We start from the raw sequence: 22,010 nt of genomic DNA, 5'->3' as shown, positions 1-22,010 counted from the left end.
CTGAGCAGTTAAACAAAAAGACAGTATTTAGGAAAATATAGGAGTATCCAGGTTAGCCAGCCAGTGCAAAAGATTGCATTGACAGAGGTAGGGATATGAAAAAAATAATCTTTTCTGTGTATGTGACCCCTTTGAAATGTACCTTGAACTTTATTTTAGATATTGATCCAATTATTCTTCAACAACTGACAGAAGTTTCTGAGGCGTCACAGGATACCTACAAAGCCTTGAACAATTGCCTTCTTCTGTTCACAAAGCAAGAAGCGGTGAGGAAGTATTCTAACATTTTGTTTTGCTGTTGTGCTTTCTAGGTTGCATTTACACTGACATTTGGGCATTGCAGTTCATTTATGTGGCTCACATGTAGACATGTAGTTATTCCTTGCTGGATGTAGGCTTATAATGGTTACTGGAATTACTGTATATTTTGTTACCATCCACTGATGAACACAAAAAGATCAATATGACTTTTTGCATCTAAAGCAGATGGTGCTGTAAATGTACCTATTACACAAAATATGTAGTCCGTTTAAAAAGCTTTGAATTTCACAAAAACTGTGTTAGTTTAAAACCCTGTATTTATATATTCTTAAACCTAAGAGAAGTAAGATAGCTATTTCATTGAAAACCATTATGTGATGCTTAATCTTTCTCTACTCATTCTCTGAATTAGTACCTTTTATATGCTGAGAAGAGTGGAAGGGGTAAGGAGTTTTATGTTTGGGAATGCTAGAGAGAATACACATCTCTGAGGAGTTCAATAGTTAGTTTTATTTTGTTTTGGGGGTTTTTTTGTTAAAGAGAGTTTAGACTACACCTGTAAAACTGTTATGTACATAGTAGAACTCCATTTCCAAATAAGTTGTGTCACTATGTAAAATGTAAATAAAGAATGGGATGATTTGATTTAAAATACTACAACAACAACATATGAAGAAATGTTGTTGCTTACTAAAAAATATTGTTTTTTATATTTGATGCCAGCAATGCCTTTCAAAAAAGTTGAAACAGGGGCACGTTTCCCACTATGTTGCATTAAAACCTGTATATAGCATTCGGAATTAATGGTACTGTACCTTTCCAGATGTTCAAGCTTCCCATCACATACCATGCTCTAATGCACCCCCCATACCCTCATGGCTGATAACAAGCCAGATGGTTCTTCTCCCCTCAAATTATGATATGTGAGACCGCAGGACAGTTTTCCACTTCACCTCCACTAAAATTTTTCTTAAATGAGCTTGTGCCCAGAGAAGGCAGCAGTGATGTCCACTACATAATTGTGTCTGTTTTTAAAGGTGATGTAAAGAAAAAAAAAAATTAAAATTCCTATGATTAGGTCCACTGTTTAAAAAGTATATTGTAATTTAAAAATCTTAAATCTTATAAGAGGAAATACATTGACCTTAATGGGGTTTTTAAAGGGTATAATACAGGTATGGGATTCATTATCCGGAAGCCTGTTGTCTAGGAAGCTCCAAATGAGAGGAGGCTAACTCCCATGGACTCCATTTTAATCAAATAAAATAATCAAATAATTTTAAAAATGATTTTCTATTTTCACTGTAATGATACCAAATCTTGTACTTGACCCTAACCAAAATGTAATCAATCCTTTCTGGAGGCAAAACAATCTTAGTGGGTGTATGTAATATTTAAATTATTTTTTATTAGGCTTAATGTATGTAGATCCAGAAAACCCCAGGTTCTAAGCATTCTGGATTACAGGGCCCATACCTTTCTGGCCAGACTGTGGAGATTTGGGAAGCAAAATAAATACAGGTATGGGACCTGTTATCCAGAATGCTCGGGACCTGGGGTTTTCCGGATAAGGGATCTTTCTATAATTTGGATCTCCATAATTGCTAAAAATCATTTAAATATTAAGTAAACCCAATAGGACTGTTTTGCTTCCAATAAGCATTAATTATATCTTAGTTGGAATCAAGTACAAGGTACTGTTTTATTATTACAGAGAAAAAGGAAATCATTTTTAAAAATTAGACTCCATTATAAGCAAATAATTCTATGGGAGATGGCCTTTCTGTAATTTGGAACTTTCATATAATGGGTTTCCGGATAAGGGATCCCATACCTGTACTAGCAAACAGTGCATACACTGGTGCATACAAGGAAACATATAGGGGTCTATTCATTAAAGTACGAGTTTGAATCCCGAAATGGGAAACATTCGGATTAAATACGATAATTTCTTATGATCGCAAATATCACGAAAATGCTTACGAAAAAAACGCATTAGTCACGATAATATTGTATTGGCGATCCGAAAGTCACAAAATTTTCGTATCTGAACGATCATAAACACTGGGAAAAACTTTCTGACTTTGATCCTTCTGTGCACGTTTTTGGAAGCCTCCCATAGGAATCAATGGCACTCTGCAGCTCCAACCTGGCCAAAGGAAAGTCACGATACCGAAGCTTGAATGAATTCGAAACTTTTGTACTCGTTACAACAATACTATTTTGTGGCATAATTGTTGACGCACAGTACGAAAAAGTTGTGCAAAATAACGAAAACATCCGCAAAATATGCACAGTATGTCCAAATACGATTTTTTTGTATTTCATACCTATCGTACTTTCAGGAATAGGCCCCATAGTGTAGCTTCCTCAGGTGTCACATCACTGGCAGGTAATAACGTTACTTTTCTGCAGGGCAGCTATTCTGTATCCCTTGCCCACTCGAAAGATACACCAACATAATATTGTCCAACCTGCAGGCCTCCAGCTTTTAACAGTAGAAAGGGGATTGAGAGTTGTAGTTGCATCATGAGCTATAGTGTCACCAGTTAGTTACACCTTTATTTTAAACCCCCACTTCAGGCTGGAGCAGTTTTGAAAGTGTCCAAGATGTATTGCTGGTGTGTCAAGCACAACAATACAACTCATAAGAACACATTATACACATAATAACAAGCTGAATAGCTTCTGCAAGTGTTAGCACTGCCCAGAGCAGGATGTGAGAGTTTGCGAAAGAATAATGTAATTTATTCTGATGTAAGGATGCCAGAATCAGTAGGCGTAGCAATGAGAACAAGGAAGGTCTTTATAAGGTCTAAATACAATGCCCAATTACAGAGAACTGTGGGGGCCAAGTGAACTTGTGCCTTGCATCCAGTGTTAGGCTGGCTTGCATGCTGGGATTGTCTAGCCATAAAGAATGCTGTGGTACCTTTAAGTGCCGGTGCTTGCGTTCTGTGGAAGGGATTTTGCTGAGGTGAAGAATTAGAGGAGGAACAGGGGGAGGGAGGGCTAGCCATGGGAGACGTGTACTGCCGAAGCTGCTTCATACATTATTGCCTGTGGAAACATGATGCACAGCTGGCCGGAGGAGACATCACCAACAAATTAAAGTAACATCACTTCCCAGGAGAAAGGTACCATCTGTGTGCTTGCCTTCTAGCCTTAGCCTGTGCATGTAAATAGCTGCAAGTGCCAGTGTTCTGTGCAAATATGTTCAGCTTGCCAGGCTAAGCTTTTACCGTCCTATTCAGTCGTATTCTCTTGCAGTGTTTACAATGGAGAGAAATGCATTGCTATAATGCAAATTCAGTTGAAGCAAGGCTAAACTTATTTAATGCTGCACACCAAGGGATTTGTTATGTTTGGCAAAGGGTTGCTGGGATTTTTTTAATTTATGTATTTTGTGCTATAGCATTTGCATACATAATGGGCTTATTTAACTTGATGTAGATGCTGTGTGATAAAAACACCATCTTGGAACCTGGAATATTTTATGTAGGCCCAGGGCTGTCTTCTGTTTTCTTGCCTTGCTAATATGAAGGATTTTAGCCAAGATCAGCAATAATAAAATTTCTTCAGATCAGCTTTGGGTTGCACACACGTGCCCACAGTGCCCTCCTGATGGCCTTGGGATGTCCCTAACACTGGGCACAAAGGAAGGCTTGCTGTCTTGTAATGTAAACTTTGTAGTGCTGGAATTCACACATCTTTTGTTATTCCCACATCCCTGAGAATGGCATAGTGCCCTCCATAGGACTACAAGGTGATTGGCTTAAGGTTTATTTTGCTCTCCTTTATATTGAATTAATAATACTTGTTTCCACACCATGGTGGGTGCAGCCAGCAGAATGACATCATCCTTCTACATTTTGTTTTCATTTAGCATAAATAATTTCATTTAGCAAAAAATAATAATTTTTTGTACAAAGGTGAGTAGCAGCCATTTCTCTTCAGTTGGTAATATATTATTATATTATTACCTATGTTTTGAAAAAAACCTGCATATGGTTTGAAATGGTCTCCAACAAATAATATTCACCAAATGTTCAGGGATCTAAACACTCGGCAGTAGTTACAGCTTCTATGTGGCATACTATGCAGTGCACCTTGATAACTATATTTTTTTACTTTTAAAAATGCCATAGCAATAAATGGAGAGCAGCACAATATAACTGTCATGAGGTCTAAGTTCATTCTTTGATAAATGTGTCTCAATGCCTCCATTTGAAGTCCTAAAAATGCTCTGTATGTCACACACATTGCACCTAGTTAATGTTTTGCTTAGCATCTGATTGTAGCGGTTAGAAAAGGTTTCATACATAAAACTTTAATTTGGCAAGGTTTTTTTTTTTTTGGTTTTTTTTTTACTTGCACTTTCTAACTTAAATAAAAGTGGTGTTGGAAGAATGCCTTATTAGGTCTACCCACAGGGATATGGAGGTGCAAACAAGTCTCACTTTTATAACTCCAAGGGTTTTAGACAAACTACTGCAACTTAAAAAAAATCCTTGGGATGTTGAGTGTGACTATGGTATTTATGGCTGAAAAAAATGTTTGTAAATATGTCTGCCTATTAATGCAGTAGAATCATCTAGAAATTATAACAACATTTTCTTTCCTGGAAGTATGTTAATTTGTTTTCATTTGTCTCGCATAAAGTAGCAACTCTGGGTGATGTTCTATCTCATAGAGAATTCACACTACTGTTGTTCAGTATCTTCTATTCTTTACATTAATTTAGGATTTTGAGCCCTTAAGAGGATTATTTAGCAGTGATTAAGAGAAATGAGCTAAGCAAGTTGATAGAAATTACTTGTATATAATTGTATTTAAATGATATATTTAGGAACCATTGGGGCTGATTGTTAGCATGAAGCAGCATTTTTCATGACCTTAAAAAAGACATTAAGCCATAGTCAGAGTGTATTTTTACAGCTCATGGAACTCTGAGCTGACTTCTAGTATACTTATATTTTACAACAAGGGGTAAATTACTGACCACCAATCATAATGTTATATCTTGCTTTTTTGTGGATACGCAGACTACTTGGGCCTTTTACTGTACTTGAACTGACAGCTTGGTTCTGAATTTCATCAGACGCACAGTTAAGGCAATTAGATTCAAGACTTTTGTTGACTGGCATTGCAGCTGGATGTGTGGTTAGACTGCTTTAACCACTAGACTACCATTATGAGATGCTGCAACAGATTCAAATCTGTGTCTGAACTCTTAACCAGTAGGATTGAATCCATTATTCAACATTCAACCTTATTGGAACTGAGTTTCAGTAACCATATATCCTACTTTCCAAAAATGTTAAAGTGATACTGACACTAAAAAACTACTCTTCAAAATATTAATGTACATAAAAAGTTACCTATAGGTCATGTTGATCATTTTTGGGCTGTTTTTGTAATTAATTGTTACTTGAAGTTCCTATAATAATTACAATAAATAAGTATAAATACACAGGAAGTAAGTGCCATGTGGTATGAGACACAGTAGGAAGGAGGTCCCTGCCCCATAGAGCTTACAATCTAAGTGGTTGGGTACCATACAGGCACACATTGGAAGGTAAGAGTGCATTTGCCCTTAGGCACAAAGGACTAGGCAAAATAATGTTTTAGTGCTCCAGAAGGTAACATCTGAGTTTTATTTTAAAGAAAGTGGGTGAGTGTTCCCTACGGAGGGTTTCAGGGATAGAGTTCCAGAGTTAAGGAGCAGCAAGATAGAAAGTTTTAAGACGTGAGCGCGCAGTGGGTGTGCATGGTGTCAAAAAGACGGAGGCTCTGAGAGTAGCGGAGGAGACGACCAGGAACGTGCAGAGAGACCAGTGAAGAAATGTTAGCTGAAGGATTTTGTTAGCTATCCTTTGCTTAACAGGCAGCCATGCTAGAGAGCTTAAGTGAGGCTGAGCAGAGTTTAAGAATGATTGCAGGGGAGAGATGTGGGAATCTGGGAGGCTGCTTAGTAGGAGATTGCAGTAATCTAAACGGGAAAGAATAAGGGCACAGATTAGTGTTTTAGCTGTTACTTGTGAAAGAAAGGGGCGTATCTTGGCAATATTGCGGAGGAAAAACCAGCAGTTTTTGGCAGTGTTATTAATATGGTTAGAGAAGGAGAGGGACTGGTCAATGACGACCCCAAGGCAGTGTGCTGAATTAACAGGGTTAATGGTCATGCCGTCAATAGTGATGGTGAAAGGAGGAGGAAGACCATGAGCTCTATTTTAGCTAGGTTAGGTTTGAGGTAGTATATAAATTTATAAATCTATATATAAACATATTTGTTGACAAACATATATGCTATTGTATGTACATTTTCTAAAATCTTTCATACTTATAGACTCAAAAAAATGACTAGTAGGAACTGTGGCTGAGCACCATCACTGTTTACCCAATTTTTGGGAGCTATTTTGCATTAGTGCCACGCTAGGTGGCAATACAAACTGGTGACAGTTATGGCATTGCAAGGCAGTTTTTGGCACTTGACTTGTTATATTACTGACACAGCATGGATGTGATAATAGGTGAGAATATATTTTTACACCAAAGCTATCCTAATTTGAGTTGCATGAACTGTTCTCTTTGGGTTTCTTTAGTTTGTTCAAGGTCTCCCATATCACAACAAAACCAAGAAAGAAAACAGAAAGAAAAAGGAGAATATTCTGCCACATATCTTAACAAGAATTTTCACATGTTAATATCACAGGATACATTGTTTGAGATTCTGCTTTATATAAATCTCAAAATACTAAACTATGTACAATAATACAGGTTTACATATCAGCGACAATATAGTAGAAACCAGTAGTAAGGTTACACTTTACTCAGTGTTTGTGATGATTGATCATATTTGTACTTAGTAATAAAAGGATTTTTATAAAACACTAGTGTCACCTTTGGTTTGCAGGTATCCATAATGTGAATTAATTACTTTGTTTTAACCCTTGATGTCAATGTGGTAATAGATCAATTGCCATAAATCTCCAACACTTAAAAGAAAGCTATACCCCCATAATGAATTCTTTAAAAACATTTTATATTATGTTAAGTGACCTATTAAAGAATCTTGCCAAACTGGAATATATATATATATATAATAATGCTGCTCTAACTGTAACAGGAAGTAGTGTGGAAGCAAAAGGCAGAACTCTCTCCATTAATTGGCTGATGGAGTCTAGCATGTATGCGTGCCTTAGCTTGTTTGTGTGCACCGTAAATCCTACGATCCCAGGAGGGGAGCCTTAGGGCTCTGGCACACGGGGAGATTAGTCGCCCGCAACAAATCTCCCTGTTCGCGGGCGACTAACCTCCCCGAAATGCCATCCCACCGGCGCAAATGTAAATCCCCAGTGGGATGGCATACACGGCGGCACGTTTTCAGTGAAATCGCAGAAGTTGCCTTGAGAGTAATCTTCTGCGATTTCACTGAATGGCCATTTTCTATTTATGATTGCCCAATAGCACATACTACTAGAAAAGTAGATTTTTTTGAAAATGGTTTATTTAGATAAAGCAGGGTAGTATATATGGGCTTGTTTATGCAATATATTTTTATAGAGACCTACATTGTTTGGGGGTATAGATTACATTTAAGGATACTTTTGGTGTTAGTGTTACAACTGCACAGCTCTCTTTAATCCTTCTGGCACACGCTAATACAGTTCTAGCCATTATCATGTGTCTAAATGTGTTACTAGATCTACTGCAGTTTCGTTGGATAATCTTTCAATGCAGCATAGCAAGTAGTTATATATAGTTTCAGTAGCATATGTATAGTTTTTGCCACAGGATTTGTCATTGTACTATATACTGTAGCCATTAAAGGGTTAATCTTCTAGGTCCTTAATTTAAAAATTACATTTGTGCATGTATATACCAGAATCTTTTTCAACTAACTTGCCATTTTAGTTGGGCTGTATGGTATGCATAAGTAGCTATAGAATAAGTTAGTGGTGCAACGATCTGTGCTATAATCCCACTGTTTTTTTGAGTAGTAACTGGTAATTATAAGTTTCACAATTAAGAATATTTAAATTAATGATATTAATTAAAGCTAGTGAAAGAACATGACTGTTTAAAAGTTGATATAAAGCTTAAATAAAGAATTAGGGTAGAAATGCTACACAGCCCTTTAGCAGGGAAGATCTGTGCCCCCAAAGATGCCCCAGTAGCTCCCCGTCTTCTGTTTTGCTGATTCACTGCACATGCTCTGTGCTGCTGTCACTCTATGAGCTTAGGGGCCGACTCCACAATGTACTGTGTATTACTATAAATATCACAATATTAGGCTGATTATTAATTAATTCAGATTATTAGCACATGGCAGCTCTGAAACCAGTAATTAGATTCAGAATTTAATAATCAGTCCTGTAGCATCTGCCTAAATGGCAAATGAACCTCATATAGCTTGATAATTTATAAAAAGGCAAAATGGTAGTCACATAACCCTGCTTTATACCTGTTTAATATAAAACTGTCCAGTCTTTGCTTAGTCTGTTCTAGATGTATGTAGAGTATGCTTAGTATTATGTATAGCTCTACCATTTTACTTCTGTAAATAATACCTTAAATATAGCTTGACTTTTATTTACCAGCCTTTACCCAAATTCCTATAAAAAAGTAAACTAAAAATCAGGGGTCTGTACTGAACCTTGTGTACTACAAATGGAACTACTCTTGCCATACCCTTTCTGTGCCCTAAAGCCAGCTCTGTATACATGTAGAGGTTTAGTAACCAATACAGGTATGGGACCCATTATCCAGAATGCTCGGGACCTGGGGTTTTTCAGATAAGGGGTCTTTCTGTAATTTGGATCTCCTACCTAAAGTCTGCTAAAAACATTTTATAAACAATAATTAAACCCAATAGGATTGTTTTGGCTCTAATAAGGATTAATTATATCCTAGTTGGGATCAAGTACAAGGTACTGTTTTATTATTACAGAAAAAAAGGAAATCATTTTTAAAAATGTGAATTATTTGATTAAAATGGAGTCTATGGGAGATGGCCTTTCCGTAATTCGGAACTTTCTGGATAATGGGTTTCCGAATAAGGGGACCGATACCTGTACCATATTTAAGTATATATCTATGTGGGAATAGTGTCAAATGCTTCCTGTACATTGCCTTATTCTAAATCTCCATCTCTATTCATGATATACATAACTGACTTTCCATGTGTTTTATGAAGCTATGCTGACTCTGTTTCCAGGATTACCCATTAGTTTAGGCAGTCTTTTAATGTACCTTCAAAGCGCTGATGTACTATAGCAGTGCAATATTATATATATTAATTTACAATTTCCCTGCCAGTTCCTTTTAGAACACACATGCCTCCTCTGCTTTATGGCTGTCACTCGTTACTGAACTTTTTGGATGTTTCATTGATAAGCATTAAAAAGGGTGGTCTAGCTGAAACTGAACTTAAATGAAAACTACATTTTTTTCTCACTTCCCTATAGGTAAGGAACTTAAAACTAGAACACGAGCAAGAGAAAAATAAGATCTTATCCGAGGCCTTGCAAACATTGGCTACAGAGCACCACGAGTTGGAAAAGTCACTGGTTAAAGGAACTCCTCCCCTTCATACAATTCTTAGTGAGGATGAGTTCTATGACGCTGTTTCAGGTAAGAATACAGGATCTACCACAAAGGCAATTGGATTTTTTTTTGTTATGCTGAACATATTTCGGACATTCTCTTGACAGTCCACTAGTTAATCTGGGTTGAAAAAAGACAACAGTTGTTCTAACCTAGTGCCCTAGCACTATACATATACAGTATATTCCCTGTCTGTTCCTACAAAGTTGTCTGTGGATTCAACTGCCATATACAGGTTACATGCACAGTGGTCATTAGGTTAAAGTCATAGAATGGTTTTGTGTATAAAAGACTGAAACAAGACAGACCTGCTTTTAGGGTATTCAAAAGTACATAGAATATCTTACAAAAGGGCCTGTTTTTAAAAGCCAAACTTCATCAGATCAGCAGAATAGTTTAAAGAATTTTTAAAATCTGTATGCATCTTGTCATTATACAGGCAATAGTAAAGTTAGCTTTAGTCCTACTTTCCCCATATTTATAGAAAAACTGTTAAACTACTTGTTTTGGCAAAGGCATGTTTTCTGTATCTGCATGTTAGTAGGTGAGTTTAATTTTTTTTTATTTTTTAGTTATTAATTTAGCTTTCAAAGACCCCCACCCCCAACATATTAATTTCTATATGTTTAATAAAGAAAATACCACTGGAATGAATCTGTCTATCTATGTTATACATAGATTGTATGGTGTTTAGTTTGGATAGTGCTGTAGCAGGCAAATTCTACCCTAGACATTGCTACTTAAAGGAATATAGAGAAAAATTCAAGCATTCATAAAACTTGGTAGTTAAGAAATACCCAAAACACAGAACAAATGTGCATAGTTGGTTGGCATCCCTGCAAACTTACCTCACCTGCAAACTTACCTCACCTGCAAAGATGAAAAGCAAAAAACATGCCTGAAAGTATATCCTCATACTTAATCTTTTAATTGCTCTGTCACATGGGAACTCATTTATATATACAGATTGCAAGCTCCACTGGCCTGGGAATGATAAGAATAATGCATAATGTATGTAAAGATTATGTTGCTTCTCTATAAATAAAAAATAACAATTAGCACATAACTGCATACACATGATAGTTATATTTGACAGAGAACAAGACAACCATGCATTTTTGGTGTCTTATGTGTAGAATTTATACAGCAGTATGCAGAAAAATTGTTCACAATCTTATAAATACCAATATGTAGAAGCCTTTGGGTATGTCAAAATATATACTGATTTAAAGCTATGTCTGAGACCTATTTTTTGGTTTGTTTTTACATTTACCATCACAGTATAAACTTAGCAAACATACTGTTGTGAATATAATTTTTCTTGTTACAGGATGAGCAAACTAAATTTTGATCCATGTTGTGACAAACTCCCTTGAGACACTGTGACTTCTCTATATTAAGGGCATCAAGCCAAACTGGTGCTGCTGTTGCGGTTTTATTGTTCTTTGTACTGTGGGAAAAAAAGAACCCCAAGCCAAATTGATGATATTCATTAAACATAATTAAATACCTCCAGTGAGCTACCTTTGGTGTCATCATTGCAAGAAATATTTGGGATATAGAAAGTTCACTTGACTTTTTGCAAAATAAACATGGATTATTAATAGGGGCCTTCTGCTATTATTAAAAAAAAACAAAAAAAATAATAAATGAGTTTAACAAATAGTCTTTATTTTTTCCTTACAGTTGCTTATATGTTTACAATTTGTGAGTTACTCAAACTAACATTTAAATTCTTACTTTCTAAAGAGAGTCAAAGAAGTATTCTCTTGTCTTACCCTAAGCAAAAGGAAAGAGTAGTGACCATGGATCTTTTCTGCTTAAATTTATGTGGACTAGTGATGGGCGAAATGTTTCGCTAGGCATGGATTCGCAGCGAATTTCCGCGTTTCACCATTGGTGGATTGTTTCGCGAAACGGATGAAAAAATTTGCCGCGGGCAACAAAAGAATAGCCGCCCAACAAAAGAATAGGCACAACATTTTTGCCGTTTCACGCATCTTTTGAACGATTCACTAATTTTTTGGCGAAGGGAAACGGGACATATTCACTCATCAATAATGTGGACTGGTTTATATTCAAATAACATTTTCATTATTGCTTAAGTTTTGTATTGCATTTAAATACTATATTTTATGCTATTGGACTTATTTCTGAATAGTATCAGCAATGGCACAAAGGCATTTAATTCTTCTTAGACTCAGTACCGAAACACCTTTTAATCAGTAGAGAGCAATGGTGTAAACTTTCAAGCATTTGTGACCAGTGTCTTTGGGCTACTGGGAGGACCAAATTCCCAAAATTTGCCCACATGCAGTTGCCCTTAGACATCAAATTTATACAGATTATACAATATAATGTGTCATTTATTATATGACCCCAGATTCAAGTGGGAGAGCACTAAAGAGCACAGTGGATTAGAATGACATTCTCTTGTCAAGCTTTTTTAATTTTCAAGTTTACATCCTCTTTAACAAACCTTAAACCTAATATTTCAGAATGTATGGTCTGTAATATTAATGGCAATTCCATCACTCACATCCTTTAACTGAGCAGCAGACATTAGTCTTTTTTTGCAAAGCAGGAAGAGCTGCCAGAGGGAGAGGATAAAATTAAATGTAGTGTTGAAAACAATACATCCATACAGTCCTATAACTCAAAACTAAATATTATTTATTTTTAAAACGTTTCTGCTTTTTAACTTGTACGTAGCTGAAAAAGGCTCATCTGTTACTGGATAGAGCCTGGCAGCAGAACAAAATAACCAGCTCGGGTTTCAGAGCTCAGTAAATGTGAGAAGATTGCAGTTTGTTGGTGGTGAAGGTTAGAATTTGCCGTCCGTCTCATTAACACATTTGTGCTTCCTGTAGATTCCGACTCTGATCATTCCTTAAGCGGATTTGAAACTGTTACAAGTTCATCTCCAGACGGGAGTTTAAATTTGAGCTACAATCAGCAAGTCAGCATGTCTGAAGAAAAGAAACATGGGGGAGGAGGAGGTGGCTCCACATCTAATGGCATTAAAAAGCACAGGTGAGCCATGGATATCCCAAGCCGGCTACCAAGAAGCTCTAAGGGAGTTCTTAAGGGGTTAAGTTGCAAAGTATTCAGAGCTATTATCCTGAGTGATTTGCTTTATAGTTTTTATTTTAATTTTACCCTTCAGTTTATGGGATGTAAAGGTTTGTGCGTTTGCATGCATAATGAGGAGTTTTCCCAAGGCATTTTTTAAAGTCCAGTCACTATTTGTCCCACACATGCAGCAGGTAATGTCTTTTATAAAGAAATCAGAGGGAATAAGTTCTGTCAGGGAAACTGTAATTGCTGCCAGTGGATTTCCTTTTCTTCAGTACATGTGTCTAAGCTTTACTAGCACTTTGTGCCTGGGGAACGCCACTTATTACAAGTGACATAAACTGTCAGATAAGTTTATTAGTTAAGCGAGATTTGAAATAGGTGCCCTGAGCACTGTGCCACTCTCCTGTGCCGACACTCCCTCAGGATACTTCTGACTGAACAAACCTATCTTCCCTGTAATGGAACACAGCTTTTTCAGTGTATGTGTGCAAACTGAAAGTATGTCTAAAAATCTAGTTTAATTGTTGTATCATTAACCTGCTAAGCTTTCAAAGAATTCTGGGACCTTCTTAATAATGTAAAATATGTTCAGTCTGAGACACCAATAAAGGCTCCTGTCTCTACTCATAGACTGCTTATAATGTTATTGTTGTCAGGACAGTTCTTCATAAATGTTGGGCATTAAGGGTAATTGAACTTGTTGCCCTAAACGACCGCCTTGGACGGGCAAGAAACATTAAATTTAAATTCCTTTTTTGGGTTTTGTGGTTCTTAGATTTACTTTTGGTGGAGTGTCATGTTGAGTTTTGTCTTGTTCTTAATTGTGAATTTGTGAGCATTTCAGTGTTACTGTATTGTGCCTGCTTATTCTGAATTTAATCCATTTAATAGGATTTGTTGTCATAAATCCAAAGACACTCGTAGATCAGTTGGTTTTAGCAAATCTAATTAAGGAATTGCTGATTTGTAATTATTTTTTGTTTATTTACAGTTCATACAGTATGGCACTTTAAATATATGGCATCCCTCATCCAGAAACCCAATATACAAAACATCTAAATTATGGAAAGGCATCTCCCATAGAGTCCATTTTATGAAAATAACTAACGTTTTTGTTTACATGGTTTCCTTTTTCTCTATAGTAATATAACAGTACTTTCTACTTGATGGTAACTAAGCTGCATGAATCCATATTGGGTTTATTTAATGTTTAACACTTTTTATAGTATGTATATTATTTTTTTTACCTATTTGATTTTAGAACAGATAAGTCTATGATGTCTGGCTTCTACATATATTCACTTCAACTACTAGTATTCACCGACAGGTAAAATCTCTCAGGGGGGGCTAGGAGTTGAAGTTCCAACCTAAGCTAACATCATTTTGGTGTTACTGCTTTCTGCCAGATCATATAGTGATTCTCTGCAAAATTTGTTCAGAAAATATTATAATGGGTTTTTTTTCCGACAAGAAAATTATTCAAAGTAAAATAAACTTCTGCATTGCTTGTACACAATATTTTGTTTTATTTTGGCTGAGGCTTTAATTGAACCCTCCTTTCTTTTAATTAAACATTATTTATTTATGTAGCTCCTATTGCTTTTTAGTTTCCAGTCACCTGATCCCTGATCGGTTCTGTAGATGGAATAACAACTTCCACAGCCAGTTCAGAGAATACCTTTCACATGTGTATTAAGGGCCAGTCCTTAACTTGGGCATTTTGTGTTAGATCAAAATATTGAGAAGTCTTGTGTGCAGCTGGTACATTCTCTTGGATTGATTAACTCCTACATACCTGAGAGCAACTAGAGAAAAGTGTGGCATTAACTATGACCTGCTGACATGAAATGTATACCTTCAAGGTTAAAATTGAGATAGCTCATGTTCAGCCTGTAGGAATTGTGTCATTGAGGGGTTCTCTGTACTAGGGTTACTTTAAGCACACATCTCTGTTTATCCATGTTCGCTGTTTGGTGGAACTCTTTAAACCCTTATTCTAGTTTAGAAGGTCACAATGCTAACTACACCACAAAAGAACTAGTACATTTCAGTCAATGCCACATTTTAAACTTTAGATTGTATTAAGAAGACCCTGTAGCATGCCACTATAGGTAAGACAGCCAATGCAGTGTTAGTGTCCATCCTTGCTGAGAAGGATAGGGGATGACACCTGTCTCTGTATGTGTATCGGATATCTTTACTTGCTGAACAAAATATACTGTGGATTATTGAATGAGTATCCTTAACTTCACTGTGTTAATCTTAATAGATCTAGCAATATCTTGTACCCTTGATTGAATAGGTTATATTATGAAAGCACATTGGCACAGTGAATAGTGTTACGTTAAAACCAAGGCACTGCAAGAATTTTCTATGTTCTCCCTTTGTTTTCACAGGCTTCTTCCAGGTATTCCGTTTCCTCCCATATTTTCCAATATAAAGGAAGATTAACTGATGCCTATTAAAACTGACCTTACAGTGTGAGACAATTTAATGCAAGCTCTCTTGGGTCAGGGATGCAAATAAAAAACAATATTTATGTAAGGGCTGGGTAAAAGCTTTGTTGCTCTACAAAGGATAAACCTTTGTGTTAGAAATTTTAGGTTAGGTTTAGAAACTTCAGGTAACAATTCCTTGCAAAAGCAGACCTATCAGAAAAAAGACCTGTGACCTTTATTATACGTGAGTATTTTGAAGAGTAGTTTTTTAGTGCCAGTATCACCTTAAGTAATTTTTTACTATGGAGTGCTATTCTGATATCTACTGGGAGCTGCTGTCTTCCCTTTGTTCTGTTGATCAGCTGCTGGGAGGGGGATGATATCACTCCAACTTGCAGCGCAGCAGTAAAGTGTGACTGAAGTTTTTCAGAGCACAGGTCACATGGCTGTGGCACCCTGGGAAATGAAGAATATGGCTAGCCCCATGTGAAATGTCAAAATTAAATATTGTTTTTGAAAAACAAATTTCAATGCAGGATTCTACTGGAGAAGCTCTGTTAACTGATGTGTTTTAAAAAAAAAAAAAAATGTTTTCCCATGACAGTATTCCTTTAGGTCTACTAGAAAATAATGTAAACATAAAATAAACACAATATGATTGTTTTGCCTTTAATAAGGATTAATTATATGTTAGTTTTGATCAAGTGCAAGGCACTCTTTTATTAGGAAAAAAGGAAATATGTTTTAAAATTTTGAATTATTTGGTTAAAATGGGGACATGGCCTTTTATACAGGTCATGGATCTCTGAGGTGACTTCTATATCCTCTTTTTTTTACAACAGGGGGTACATTATTATCATGCACAAGTCTCAGTGAGTCATGTGAAAAAAATGCATGCACACAAATTACACAACAAATTGTTGTGAGCATTTATTCTATTCCACCCACTGCTTTGCACGCACACACTTTTTACAATTACTTTTCAAAAAGTAAGCACACAAGTTGGTCCTGTTACCTCTAGAAAGCTGCAAGTTACCAAATATGTCCATGCAGTTTCACTTAATGCCCTTTATAAACAATAAACAACCATTTCTTTCCCAGTGCTATATCACTGTACTGTAATTAAAGCATATTATGAAAATCAAAAGTTAATGCGTTTTAGTATATGCTACCCAGGTTTTCGGGTTAACGTCACAACTTCTAATTATGCATTTCAACTTGCTGTTTATCAACCTTTTAATTTGCTCATTTTTATCCAGGAATTTTATTGTTATTGTGCTGTAGTTTTGTAGTACTGTATGTCTGACTAAGTTATTTGCATCCCTTGCAATGGGATTGGCTACATGGTCCCGTATTAGTGATTAGAGGTGGAGGAGTTGTAATGGCTTTGCACATTAGACTGTAAGAGGCTTAAATCAAAAAACAGTTAACTTGGCAGTTAGACCAGGATTATCTTTTGCCTGGCCCAAATGTTGCAAAAGTAAGGCTTGCCATGCAAGAGGCAATATTAAGGGGCCAAAAACAATAGCCTACACAACTGATGCATTAATGCAACTGACATGCATTATTCCTACTCGCCCACCCATACAGTATGTGTTACAGTTTATGTATGTAAACCTTATGCTGATCTTTAAAGGGACAGTTCAGTGTAAAAATGAAACTGTGTAAAATAGACTGTGCAAAATAAAAAATATTTGTAATTTAGTTAATTAGGCAAAAATGTAATCTATAAAGGCTGGAGTCGTCAGATGTATAACAAAATAGCCAGAACTCTACTTCCTGCTTTTAGCTTTCTAACCTCTTAGTCAGTGACTTTAGAGGAAGCCACATGGAACATAACTGTTCTGTTAGTTTGTTCATTCAAATGCAAATTAACTGAACAGTTATGTCCTATATAGCCGCCCCTCAAGTCACTGATTGGCTACTGACTGCTAACAGCTTAGAGGGCTGGAAAGAAGGAAGTAGTGTTCTGGCTATTATGTTTGAAACCTTTTTTATTTTGTTCAGTCTATCTATTTTACCTAGTTTTATGTTTACACTGAACTGCTCCTTTAAGGGCTCTGGCACACGGGGAGATTAGTCGCCCGCAACAAATCTCCTGGGCGACTAATCTCCCCGTGTGCCAGAGCCCTGTCACCACTATTTAAGAAAAAAAGGCTGTGGGAAAATGTTTGGATTTGTTCTGTTAAATGTATAGTGGATTAAGACACAAACATTGTTTATAAATGTACCCCTAACACACCACAGTCTATGCAGCAGCAGCCAGTTTCTGGCCATGATGTCACTCCCAACATCCTATACATGATTATCTTATTGCTGCATCACAAATTGTGTATTATTGGAAATACTTTTTAAGCCTTTCAACCCCTTAACTGGAAACATCAATCACTTCTAAAGCAGAATATCCACCGTACCACCTCCCAGCTTTTGTGATGTGCAGACCCCAGCATTCTCTTTTAGAAAGCAACTAGCCTAAGTGTTTTGGGAGTTTTAGTTCCTTTAAGTAAGGCTTCATGAGCGCCGCTATTTGTTGGTTTGTTTCTAGTCTAGTCAAAATACATTATGCTGTACTGGCTAAGAGAGGACAGGATTTAGGGGAATATAAAATGCAGATGGAAAAGCTTTTGACAAGGAGCCAAGAAGGAAGGGTAAAAGTGAAAATAGGAACCATTTTGGTTAAATAGTTCAGTATGAGCCTGTTCCTATCGGTTACATATTATGGTGGATATCCTTTGCTATTTTTAGTGCTGTGATACAACAAAAGATCCCCATAGCTGTTCCTGAGGTGCTGATGAGGGAGTTGTAATGGTGAGCATACATAATTCATCTGTACTTACAGGTTGTGTGTGTTTCTTACTGTGATCTGACACATTCTCACGTGCTAAAGTATTCCTGAGGGGAGTGCATAGCTTTTTGCACAGTATGAGATATTGCACCTATAAAGGCTGCTTTAGTTGCATCTATTGCAGTAAGTATGACTGAAAGGTGTACAGCACTGCGCAATATGTTGGTGCTTTATAAATAAATTTTAATAATAATAATAATAATAAAGGTGGTTGTTGTTGCCACCCATAAATGTGCTAATATGTTGCCCATACTGTCTTGTGTTTCTTGTGATTTAAGATCTGTCTACCGTTACACATTCTGATTGTGCATATGGGAAGCTATGATAGCTGTGATCCCTCTTTTCTGTTCCCTGCATGTTGCATGCATCAGATGTATTACTAAATTCTGTTTTAGCTCTCTAAGGGCAGGATCAGAGGCTTTTGCCAGGGGGGCAGTATATAAAGAAGTGCTTATATGGTGAATGCATCACAATGATCAAAGAGGTCTGCTTCATCTTCTCCATCCTTCATTTGCTTGCATGTCTGTAGCCATAATGTACTGCAAGCTTTACTTGCAAGTGATGACTACAGGATTTGGAAATAGATTGAATGGATTACCTCTGAATCTAGCTGTTTTGGTTGCAGAGCATATATGCTAATGCTGACACTCTACCCAGAATAACACCTGTCAGAGTGAGAGCGTTTACGTGCACATGTCACATCACCTTTCCTTCTAGCGAAATGCTTTACCAAATGATGCACTGTCTAATTAAGGAGCGTTAACAAATTACTAATGAGGATAATAAGCCTGTGTTGTTAGTATCATAGAAGGAAAAATGAGCTCCCAAGAGCTTTATGGAGCTATTGCTTAGCAATATTCTGTACTGAAGAGAACACTATATCATGACATTCAGTTTAGCTATCTTCTCGTTTTGGCCATCAGTAACTCAGCATGTTCTCAGTATGTGAAAGTCCAATTTGGTCACAAAGGCATTGAGGATTCTAATGGCTAAGTTCAGAGCATATCATGCCCATGTTTTGGACTTTATTGAGGAAATCATGTAATGTTGTTGGTCTTTTTTATTCCCTCAGGGCCTTATTGTGCTTAGTTAGCTTGAGCCACCACCCAGGGGGGCTACGTCTATGCTAGTAACTAGGGCCCCCTCCAGGGAGGACACTGCTAATTAGGCAATATGGTGCCACGTGAATTTTCATGGCAGCCCTTCAGTACAATAATAGGGACAGGGACAATTAAAGTGAAGTAAATATACACCATTCCAAAGATTCTGATACAAGAATGGAGGTACCTGTCCTTTAGGGTTTCCAGTCTATGTGAAAGGGTAGCTTACAGGCACAAATAGGAGTGTTATTCTGTCCGTGTTAAAGGGGATCCAAATTAAAAAATGAACTAATATAAACCTGGTTAGGGTGCATATCTGAGCTCATCTAACCGTTTTAGAGCAATTAGCATTTTTAGACTGCTTATACCAGGCTTTTGGCTTAACTGGGAGTCAACAACCCTAGGGTTATCTGAATCCAGAAAGTGCATAGAACATTAGTCCCTGACACTTTAGGCCTTCAAAGAGGGCTGTTAAGTAAACTGTAAAAGTGCTCAGAGGACCACTCTGAATAAGTTTATGATACATGGTGCAATGTGGTGTACAGGAACACTATTGACTTTGATAAAAATTGTGTTTCATTTTATGCCATATGCCATATGCCATTGATTAGATATGCCAATTACACATGCCAATTACACATCAGTTTGTATGGCTTTCAGTAAAAAAAAGCACACTTAAATCTTTGTTGTAATAGCACTAATTAGTGTGTTGTGCAGCTTGTGCACTTTGTTAGTTGCGTTCAAGTTCTGGTTCTGCTTGCTTGTATCAACAAGGGGGTGCAAAACACAATTTCAAACATGTCAATGTGGGCGGTCCTGAAAATGGCATTAGAGTACAAGTCAAAGAGAGCCTTGAAATTAAATCCTCCACAAGTTTGGTGTTAATTCAACAACTGGGGTCCATACATTCTATACTTTGCACATTTATTAGGTAAAGTCAGTTGATGTAACATACTCTGTGGGTAACCTTGAGTGCTCTTTCACATATTGTGCTTGTGCTACTCAATGAACCTTTTTATCTCAGCTATTTCTAGGATCTATATATACTTCTTAGGGCCGTGGTAGATGGGGAGTTTAGTCGCCCACGACAAATCTCCCTTGTCGCGGGTGACTAATGTTCCCAATATGCCATCCCACCGGCTTCAATGTAAATCGCCAGTGGGATGGCATATGCTGGGATTTCTCAAGGCAACTTCCACGATTTCGGGAAATCGCGGCGCAGCATATGCCATCCCACTGGCGATTTACATTGAAGCCGGTGGGATGGCATATCGGGGAGATTAGTCGCCCATGACAAGGGAGATTTGTCGTGGGTGACTAATCTTCCCGTCTGCCACCGCCCTTAAGGGTGAAGACATACAGAGCTACTAGTAACAGCTCTTTGTCATGGCTACTAAAATAGACAATGATGATCATTTGCTGATAATTTTCTCTACGTGTGTTTTAGCAGAGGTAACTCTCAGTATTGTCTCTGGAAAGGTATTTTCTGGCGTTTAGTAGCTGCTGCTAGTAGCCCAGTGTGTCTTCACCCTTAAACAGAAATTTGCAATAAACAGAAAAACAACATTAAATAGCCGAACTCTAAGGAGAAACTGTTGAAACTTAGGGATGTGTTAAGCATTACACTGTTAAAACCTTAATTGGTTATCTGCAAACAGGACTGATTTTCTCTTCAGTGGCTGCTAAGATAGATTTAGGGCTCTGGCACACGGGGAAATTAGTCGCCCGCGACAAAACTCCCTGTTCGCGGGCGACTAATCTCCCCGAGTTGCCATGACCCGCCATCCCACCGGCGAACATGTAAGTCGCCGGCGGGATGGCACATGCGGCGGCGCGATTTCCCAAAATCGCCGAAAAAGACTCGCAAGGCTTTTTGTCGCGGGTGACTAATTTCCCCGTGTGCCAGAGCCCTTAGGTTCAAGAACAGGTGACAGGGATACTGAAGCACAAATCCAAAGGCTGGTAGATGGATCTATCAAACAATAGTAACGTGTTTGTTTGTCATTGATCTAGAAACTTAGGGAAAAGAAACACTGTATATTGTTCCTTATTCAATGAGTGATAATATTTTTAGCAATAAAGGATCAGGCATGGCATCCTCAACAGCACCTTTGTTATTTGAAGCCATTGTTTGGCTCACCAGAAGTGAGCATTCCTAACTGACACTGCCAGTGTCTGCTATACACTGGGCATCTCTCATTCACTGTAATGAAAAGCTGTGTCAGAAAGGAAAGGCAGTTGCGATGGCTGCAGCTCTCCCAAGAGAACATTGGCTCAAGTGCCCAAACTTTAAATCACAGGAGCAGAAAGCAAGCTTAAAACAGTAATAAATATATTAAAATATAACAATAGACAAAAAACATTTTAACAAATATATTTGTTGGCCAACTGTTTTAGTATGCTATAGAAACTTTTTCATCCTATTATTATGTTAAACCTATCACTTACTAACTCTTTGTGCTTTCTATGCATTTTCACAAAACAGAAAAAGCAAATGGTGAAATGAGGTGGGGGCACTCAGCATATTATAGAGTCTTGTTAAGCCTGCATTACTGTCAGACTGCTAATCCTGACTGATACTAATATCCATAGACACGCTGAAAATGATTCTGATGTAATCTTCCTCTAATGTTTGCACAAATTTGCACAAAAACATTATTTCCTGTTTGATGGGCAGAT

The 22,010-nt window shown here is 37.2% G+C and overlaps 1 protein-coding gene across 13 annotated transcripts in view; it reads left to right on the top strand.

The window, feature by feature from the left end:
- The window catches only part of osbpl1a (oxysterol binding protein like 1A), an 81,586-nt gene that overhangs the window by 45,078 nt on the left and 14,498 nt on the right, over positions 1 to 22,010 (top strand). For 12 of the 13 annotated variants that reach the window (XM_018095055.2, XM_018095057.2, XM_012965314.3 and 9 more), the window contains 3 exons: positions 160 to 266; positions 9,732 to 9,897; positions 12,741 to 12,903. In XM_018095055.2, coding sequence (XP_017950544.1) covers positions 160 to 266; positions 9,732 to 9,897; positions 12,741 to 12,903 — 436 coding nt within the window. Of the gene's footprint in view, positions 1 to 159; positions 267 to 3,129; positions 3,399 to 9,731; positions 9,898 to 12,740; positions 12,904 to 22,010 lie in introns of those variants that run through there. The other variant, XM_012965318.2, reaches the window with a different exon arrangement.

Source organism: Xenopus tropicalis, chromosome 6 (genome assembly GCF_000004195.4).
Source record: "Xenopus tropicalis strain Nigerian chromosome 6, UCB_Xtro_10.0, whole genome shotgun sequence".
In the NCBI taxonomy this organism is placed as follows: Eukaryota; Metazoa; Chordata; class Amphibia; order Anura; family Pipidae; genus Xenopus; species Xenopus tropicalis.
The sequence above is the reverse complement of the archived record's forward strand: the minus strand, read 5'-3'. Positions and strand labels throughout refer to the sequence as shown.